Raw genomic sequence first — 9,694 nt, 5'->3', positions numbered from 1 at the left:
CTGGGATCAAGGACTACTATGTTTGTTAAAGTGAATGACTTTGACACATATTCAAGGTCACAGGGGTCAAATTTGTTTAAAATCTTCAAACGACCTCTTCTGAATAACCATGGGTCCCAGGATGTTGATACTTTGCAAGTTGCATCCTGAGATGAAAGGCTATAAAATTTGTTCAACATAATGACTTTGTTCGATTTTCAATCACAGGGGTGAAATGTTTTTAAAAAAAATAACAGGGTCTTTTGAATGAATTTTAATCATAAATACTGATATTTTGCCTGTAGCTTTATTTTAGATCACTTTTAAGGTTACAAGTGTGAGATTTATACCAGGTGAGCTATGCAGGCCCATTGGGCCTCTTGTTACAAAATTGGTTTCCCTTCACCCAAGGATGCTTCAACCAAATATAGAACAAATCCTTTCATTCCTTCAGAAGAAGAAGGTTTTTAATTAATTTGCTATATTTCCCCTATTGGCCCCACCCCTCAGCCCCCAGAAGAGCCAGACCCACCATTTAAACAATTTTTGTTCCCCTTCCCCCAAGGATGCTCCACACCAAATATGGAACAAATCCTTTCATTCCTACAGGAGAAGAAGGATTTTAAAGAAGAATTTGCTATATTTCCCCTATTGGGCCCGCCCCTCAGGCCCCTGTGGGGCCAGACCCACCATTTATATAAAATTGGTTCTTCCTCACCCAAGGATGCGCCACACCAAATTTTGTTAAAATCTGCTCAGTGGTTCATGACTAGTAGTATAAAGTTGACGGACGACGGACGCAGGACGACGGACGCAGGACGACGGACGCAGGACGACGACGACGGACGCAGGACGACGGACGCTGCGGTATGGCATAAGCTCACCATGGTCCTTTGGACCAGGTGAGCTAAAAAAGTAAATGAGAAATCTGTCATAGCAAGAGTCAACAATATCTGATATGGGAGAAGAAGCTGAATAATGTAGATTTCTCGACAGAAAATGCTTCTAAGACTTGAATCTACTACAATTATGTTGATCAAGTTACTTATATGAAGGAAATGATGGCTTAAGAACATCACTACTCTTCATTTTGTGTTTCAGTCCTTGCCACCAGTGGGATTGACTATGATGTCAAGATTTGGTCTCCAATGGAAGAAAAGAGCTGCTTTGACGAGGAGAAAGCTAATGAGGTAGCTACAGTCTGTTGCTGATATGACTGAGTAATGTGTGTTACATGTGTATATAATGGTATACAGGGGGCAAATCTATGGACGTATGGTAATAAATGTGTGTGTCACGTGTATATAATGGTATACAGGGGTCAAATCTACGGACGTATGGTAATAAATGTGTGTGTCACGTGTATATAATGGTATACAGGGGTCAAATCTACGGACGTTCAGAGTCACTGAAGTGTTATGGTAATAAATGAGTGTGTCACGTGTATATAATGGTATACAGGGGTCAAATCTATGGACGTATGGTAATAAATGAGTGTGTCACGTGTATATAATGGTATACAGGGGTCAAATCTACGGACGTATGGTAATAAATGTGTGTGTCACGTGTATATAATGGTATACAGGGGTCAAATCTACGGACGTATGGTAATAAATGTGTGTGTCACGTGTATATAATGGTATACAGGGGTCAAATCTACGGACGTATGGTAATAAATGTGTGTGTCACGTGTATATAATGGTATACAGGGGTCAAATCTACGGACGTATGGTAATAAATGTGTGTGTCACGTGTATATAATGGTATACAGGGGTCAAATCTACGGACGTATGGTAATAAATGTGTGTGTCACGTGTATATAATGGTATACAGGGGTCAAATCTACGGACGTATGGTAATAAATGTGTGTGTCACGTGTATATAATGGTATACAGGGGTCAAATCTACGGACGTATGGTAATAAATGTGTGTGTCACGTGTATATAATGGTATACAGGGGTCAAATCTACGGACGTATGGTAATAAATGTGTGTGTCACGTGTATATAATGGTATACAGGGGTCAAATCTACGGACGTATGGTAATAAATGTGTGTGTCACGTGTATATAATGGTATACAGGGGTCAAATCTACGGACGTATGGTAATAAATGTGTGTGTCACGTGTATATAATGGTATACAGGGGTCAAATCTACGGACGTATGGTAATAAATGTGTGTGTCACGTGTATATAATGGTATACAGGGGTCAAATCTACGGACGTATGGTAATAAATGTGTGTGTCACGTGTATATAATGGTATACAGGGGTCAAATCTACGGACGTATGGTAATAAATGTGTGTGTCACGTGTATATAATGGTATACAGGGGTCAAATCTACGGACGTATGGTAATAAATGTGTGTGTCACGTGTATATAATGGTATACAGGGGTCAAATCTACGGACGTATGGTAATAAATGAGTGTGTCACGTGTTTATAATGGTATACAGGGGTCAAATCTATGGACGTATGGTAATAAATGTGTGTGTCACGTGTATATAATGGTATACAGGGGTCAATTCTACGGAAGTTCAGAGTCACTGAAGTGTTATGGTAATAAATGTGTGTGTCACATGTATATAATGGTATACAGGGGGCAAATCTATGGACGTATGGTAATAAATGTGTGTGTCACGTGTATATAATGGTATACAGGGGTCAAATTTACGGAAGTTCAGAGTCACTGAAGTGTTATGGTAATAAATGTGTGTGTCACATGTATATAATGGTATACAGGGGTCAAATCTACGGACGTATGGTAATAAATGTGTGTGTCACGTGTATATAATGGTATACAGGGGTCAAATCTACAGACATCAGACTCACTGAAGTGTTATGGTAATAAATGAGTGTGAATTCGACTAGGCTTAAGTACTAATATCAATATAACTCCACATTTCTCTTCCCAGATAATTTTGCAGAGTGCTCAGAATAAAGTAATTAATAAGTCCCCTGATGGTACTACCAGTGACTTTAGGTTTGCTTCTGGGGAAAATCTCAAACTATACCAATTACAATTATTGCCTTTTGTATGCAAATAGCTTTTTGAATGGTGAAGAGTTGCTTGCATACTGAAATTGAGTCTTATGCTCCAGTATAAACAGAGTTATGCCCCTTCGTTCGCTGTTTGTTACTTTGTCTGAGGCACACTCTGTTACATACATTTAACAAATTTGTATGCAAGTATTGTTGAGATGGCAAGGTGTCACATACTGAAATCTGGCTTGTTAGCTCACCTGGTCCGAATATGCCATACCGTGGCGTCCGTTGTCCATCCGTCCGTCCGTCGTCCGTACAACAACAATTTCTTTAAACAACTTCTTCTTCTTAACCACTGATTGGCATTCAACTAAATTTGACTGGAAGCATCCTTAGGTGGTGGGGATTCAAAATTGTACAAATGGTTGGGCTGACCCCCCAGGGGGCTTTGGGGCAGGGCCAAAAAGGGTTATTTGGCTATACAGCTTTAAGCAACTTTTTCTCTGGAACAAAGTGATGGATATCAACCATATTTGACTGGAAGCATCTCTAGGTAATGGGGATTCAAAATTGTACAAATGGAGGGGGCTGACTCTCTAGGGGCAATTTGGCTATAGCAATTTGGCTATATTGCTATAAACGACTTCTTCTGTAGAACTATGCCATGGATATTGATCATATTTGGTGGGAAGCATTAATGGGAGGCAGGGATTCAAATTGTACAAATTGTGTGGCTGACCCCCCAGGGGGCTGATGGGCAGGGCCAAAAAGGGTTATTTGGCTATACTGCTTTAAGCGACTTCTTCTCTGGAACTAAGTGATGGATATCAACCATATTTGACTGGAAGCATCCCTAGGTAGTGGGGATTCAAAATTGTACAAATGGAAGGGTCAAACCCCCCCAGGGGGCTGAGGGGCAGGGCCAAAAAGGGCAATTTGGCTTTATTGCTATAAATGACTTCTTCTGTAGAACTATGCACTGGATATCAATCATATTTGATTAAAAGCATTTATGGGAAGTAGGGATTCAAAATTGTACAAATGGTGTGGCTGACCCCTCAGGGGGCTGTGGGGCAGGGCCAAAAAGGGTTATTTGGCTATACTGCTTTAAGCTACTTTTTCTCTGGAACAAAGTGATGGATATCAACCATATTTGACTGGAAGCATTTCTAGGTAGTGAGGATTCAAAATTGTACAAATGGAGGGGGCTGACTCCCTAGGGGGCTGAGGGGTGGGGCCAAAAGGGGGCAATTTGGCTATATTGCTATAAACGACTTCTTCTGTAGAACTATGCCATGGATATTGATCATATTTGGTGGGAAGCATTCATGGGAGGCAGGGATTCAAAATTGTACAAATGGTGTGGCTGACCCCCCAGGGGGCGGGGGCTGAGGGGCAGGGCCAAAAGGGGGCAATTTGGCTATATTGCTACAAACGACTTCTTCTGTAAAACTATGCACTGGATATCAATCATATTTGATCAAAAGCATTCATGGGAGGCAGGGATTCAAAATGTACAAATGGTGTTGCTGATCCCTAAGGAGGCTGAGGGGCAGGGGCCAAAATGGTATTTGGCTATTTTGCTTTAAGCGACTTCTTCTCTGGAACTAAGTGATGGATATCAACTATACTTGACTGGAATCATCCCTAAGTGGTGGAGATTCAAAATTGTACAAATGGAGGGGCTGACCCCTGAGAGGCAGGGCCAAAAAGGTGTCAATTTGGCTATATTGCTTTAAGCGACTTCTTATCTGGAACTAAGAGATGGATATCAACCATATTTGACAGGAAGCATCACTAGGTAGTGGAGATTCAAAATTGTACAAATGATGGGGTTGACCCCCCGGGCTAAGGGGTGGGGCCAAAAAAGGTTTATTACTTGGAAATGGTTGAGATCCCCACCGTTTAACCATATATACTGAGTATAAAGAGAAGAATGCACATCTTTTTCCAGGATGTCCCTAGAGTCTGGCCCCACCCTATGAGACATAGTCCCATGGTCATAACTTTGAAACGGTTGAGATCTCCACCCCAAAACTATATATACAAATGCTGGGCATAAAGAGATGAATGTAGTCATGATATAAGAATAGACCCTAGGGTCTGACCAAAGCCCTAGGGAACTAGTTTCTTAGTCACAGCTTGGAAACAGTTGAGATCCACATCCTATAACCGTATATACAATTGCTGAGTATAAAGAGATGACTGCACATATGCTTCCAGGATGGCCTTGGGGTCTGCCCCATCCTTGGAAACTTAACCCATGGGTCATAACTTCGAAATGGTTAAGATCCCCACCCCAAAACTATATATACAATTGTTGGGCATAAAGAGACGAATGCAGTCATGATATTAGAATTGACCCCAGGGTTTGCCCCATCCTTGCAGACTTAACCCTTGGGTCATAACTTCGAAACAGTTGAGATCCCCAACCCAAAACTGTAAATACAAATTCTGGGCATGAAAAATCTAATACAGATATGCTATAAGGATTGGCCTTGGGATCTGGCATATTCCCTTGCCCTTGGATCTTATTTGCAGAATATTTTGCCATGCTTTCTTAGATATCCAGATGAGCGATACAGGTCCTCTGGGCCTCTTGTTATTTACTTGATACAGATTTAAGGCTTTTGTTTATTTTTGATACCTGAGTTTATCCAAGGTTGGGGACTACGGATTGTTATCAAAAGTTTTTTTTCTCTCATTAAGCTCCTGAAAGACATAATGGGAAACTGTTGTGGACTGTATAGAGTTCAATAGTTGTGTGACTTTGTTTGCTACAGATCATGAGAAGGAATGAGGTAATGCTAGAGGAGACCCGAGATACCATTACAGTGCCGGCCGCCTTCATGTTACGTGTGCTGGCCTCACTCAATCAGATTCGTTCAGGTAAAACATCTCTTAGCTCTTCAGTATGTCAGGCTTGTTAAGCTCATATACACCATGGATGATGTCATGTACACACAATAATGGACCACCAGTCTATCGAGTCAGTTTACAAGTCAAACACACACAAAAATTGACTATGAATCTGTCAAACACACACCATAGTTGACTTTGAGTCTGTCAAACACACACAATAGTTGACTTAGTCTGTCAAACGCACACAATAATTGACTATGAATCTGTCAAACACACACAATAGTTGACATAGTCTGTCAAACGCACACAATAATTGACTATGAATCTGTCAAACACACACAATAGTTGCCTTTGAGTTTGTCAAACACACAATAGTTGCCTTTGAGTCTGTCAAACACACAATAGTTGACTTTGAGTCTGTCAAACACACACAATAGTTGACTTTGAGTCTGTCAAACACACACAAAAATTGACTATGAATCTGTCAAACACACACAATAGTTGACTTTGAGTCTGTCAAACACACAATAGTTGACTTTGAGTCTGTCCAACACACACAATAGTTGACTTTGAGTCTGTCAAACACACACAATAGTTGACTTTGAGTCTGTCAAACACACACAATAGTTGACTTTGAGTCTGTCAAACACACACAATAGTTGACTTTGAGTCTGTCAAACACACACAATAGTTGACTTTGAGTCTGTCAAACACACACAATAGTTGACTTTGAGTCTGTCAAACACACACAATAGTTGACTTTGAGTCTGTCAAACACACACAATAGTTGACTTTGAGTCTGTCAAACACACACAATAGTTGACTTTGAGTCTGTCAAACACACACAATAGTTGACTTTGAGTCTGTCAAACACACACAATAGTTGACTTTGAGTCTGTCAAACACACACAATAGTTGACTTTGAGTCTGTCAAACACACACCATAGTTGACTTTGAGTCTGTCAAACACACACAATAATTTACTATGAATCTGTCAAACACACACAATAGTTGACTTTGAGTCTGTCAAACACACACCATAGTTGACTTTGAGACTGTCAAACACACACAATAATTTACTATGAATCTGTCAAACACACACAATAGTTGACTTTGAGTCTGTCAAACACACAATTGTTGACTTTTAGTCTGTCAAACGCACACAATAGTTGCCTTTGAGTCTGTCAAACACACACAATAGTTGACTTCGAGTCTGTCAAACACACACAATAATTGACTCTGAGTCTGTCAAACACACACAACAGTTGACTTCGAGTCTGTCAAACACGCACAATAGTTGACTTTGAGTCTGTCAAACACACACAACAGTTGACTATGAATCTGTCAAACACACACAATAATTGACTTTGAGTCTGTCAAACACACACAACAGTTGACTATTAGTCTGTCAAACACTCACAATAATTGACTTTGAGTCTGTCAAACACACAATAGTTGACATTGAGTCTGTCAAACGCACACAATATTTGACAATGAATCTGTCAAACACACACGATAGTTGACTTTGAGTCTGTCAAACACACAATAGATGACATTGAGTCTGTCAAACGCACACAATATTTGAAAATGAATCTGTCAAACACACACAATAGTGTACTTCGAGTCGCTCAAACACACACAATAATTGTCTTTGAGTCTGTCAAACACACAATTGTTGACTTTTAGTCTGTCAAACACACAATAGTTGACTTTGAGACTGTCAAACACACACAATAATTGACTATGAATCTGTCAAACACACACAATAGTTGACTTCGAGACGCTCAAACACACACAATAATTGACTTTGAGTCTGTCAAACACACACAATAGTTGACTATGAATCTGTCAAACACACACAATAGTTGACTTCGAGTCGCTCAAACACACACAATAATTGACTTTGAGTCTGTCAAACACACACAACAGTTGACTTCGAGTCTGTCAAACACGCACAATAGTTGACTTTGAGTCTGTCAAACACACACAACAGTTGACTTTGAGTCTGTCAAACACACACAATAGTTGACTTTGAGTCTGTCAAACACACACAATAGTTGACTATGAATCTGTCAAACACACACAATAATTGACTTTGAATCTGTCAAACACACACAACAGTTGACTATGAGTCTGTCAAGCACTCACAATAATTGACTTTGAGTCTGTCAAACACACACAATAGTTGACTTTGAGTCTGCCAAACACACACAACAGTTGACTTTGAGTCTGTCAAACGCACACAATAATTGACTATGAATCTGTCAAACACACACAATAATTGACTTTGAGTCTGTCAAACACACACAACAGTTGACTATGAGTCTGTCAAACACTCACAATAATTGACTTTGAGTCTGTCAAACACACACAACAGTTGACTTTGAGTCTGTCAAACACACAATAGTTGACCTTGAGTCTGTCAAACGCACACAATATTTGACAATGAATCTGTCAAACACACACAATAGTTGACTTTGAGTCTGTCAAATGCACACAATAATTGACTTTGAGTCTGTCAAACACACACAATAATTGACTTTGAGTCTGTCAAACACACACAACAGTTGACTTTGAGTCTGTCAAACACACACAATAATTGACGGTACTTGTTAGCTAAATATTTTCTTATTTTTTTATGGTTTGTTTTTTAGGACGCACGGCCAGTGCTGAGAACCCAGCAGAGCAGGATTCCTCATCTGACACAGACTGAGCTATTTATAGCTGAGATAAAATGGAGGTGTATTATACAATAAACCAAGACATGGCCATTCCCCAAGACCCTGGAGGTTTTATCATATTTATTGTCAACTGTTTTAATAAGTTAATATATTAACCATGAAATCCACAACATCCAGCCAACTTACAAAGTTTCAAATGTTTGAGTAGTGTACAACATGTGTTACCAGAAGTGTCTGGTGAAGCGAGGATTGATGTGAGTCTGTGCTCTAGTTGACAGGACAGATTGCTGGTTGAGGATATACAAGGATGCTCTGTTGCCATTACTCTGGATTATGTTTTATCGAGATTTTGTGTTTTTGATAAAGAATTGAGCAACATTAGTGATCACATACTCTCAAGTACCTAGAGTGAGGCCCATGTTCTCCTGGATAACTCTGTATTTTGATAAATTTGTCGTTTGAAGCTGAGACATTTCTGACCATCATAATGCTGTATCAAGATACACCTGGAGTCATTCCAAATCTATTTAGGAAGTCAAGACTTTTCTTACTGCAAGGACCTTGTGGCACTCTTGTGTTCCTCATCAGTGTGGTGTACGGAGGTAAACAACCTGATTGTTGGTCGGCGTTTGTGATGGTACATGAAACACTTACATGTCATTGTGTCATGGTCAGTTATTGTCATGGTCAGTTATTGTCATGGTCAGTAAGGGGTTGAAGACAATATGTCCTGTATGTTTGTATGGCTTTAAATGTTCAACTACATGTAACTTATGTAAGAGTTTTGTTGTCATTATGATTTGTTCCTGAGAAACCTTGTGTAATTACATGTTCACCTTCAGCCATTTTGTGTTATGCATAGATTGTATCAACTGGGAAATGAGAAATCCTTGCGATACAGACCGGTTCTTTTTTTATCCAGCCAACTTTGTTGCCAGTATGAAATGTAAATATAATATAAAAGTATATAATGGGAAAACCATCCCCCAAAACATGGGCTGGATATATTTACATGGGATTTCAGAAGTCACAGCTGCTGGTCAATACTGCAGCTCATTATAATATAATAATAATAATTTTAGGTTCTTATTAGCTCACCTGGCACGAAGTGCCAAGTGAGCTTATGCCGTGGTGCGACGTCCGTCGTCCGTCCGTCGTCTGGCGTCAATATTTTACTTTAAACGACTTCT

The 9,694-nt window shown here is 39.8% G+C and overlaps 1 protein-coding gene across 2 annotated transcripts in view; it reads left to right on the top strand.

Moving 5' to 3' along the window:
* LOC110454309 (collagen alpha-2(I) chain-like) overlaps positions 1–9,349 on the top strand; it is a 46,513-nt gene extending 37,164 nt beyond the window's left edge. For both annotated transcript variants that reach the window (XM_021503754.1, XM_021503755.1), the window contains 3 exons: positions 1,081–1,169; positions 5,745–5,850; positions 8,478–9,349. In XM_021503754.1, the coding sequence (XP_021359429.1) occupies positions 1,081–1,169; positions 5,745–5,850; positions 8,478–8,536 (254 nt within the window). In that variant the 3' untranslated portion in view covers positions 8,537–9,349. The remainder of the gene's footprint in view (positions 1–1,080; positions 1,170–5,744; positions 5,851–8,477) is intronic.
* The last annotated feature ends 345 nt before the right edge of the window (positions 9,350–9,694 follow it).

This window comes from Mizuhopecten yessoensis, unplaced genomic scaffold (genome assembly GCF_002113885.1).
Source record: "Mizuhopecten yessoensis strain PY_sf001 unplaced genomic scaffold, ASM211388v2 scaffold7763, whole genome shotgun sequence".
Taxonomy (NCBI): Eukaryota; Metazoa; Mollusca; class Bivalvia; order Pectinida; family Pectinidae; genus Mizuhopecten; species Mizuhopecten yessoensis.
This window is presented reverse-complemented; position numbering and strand designations above follow the sequence as displayed.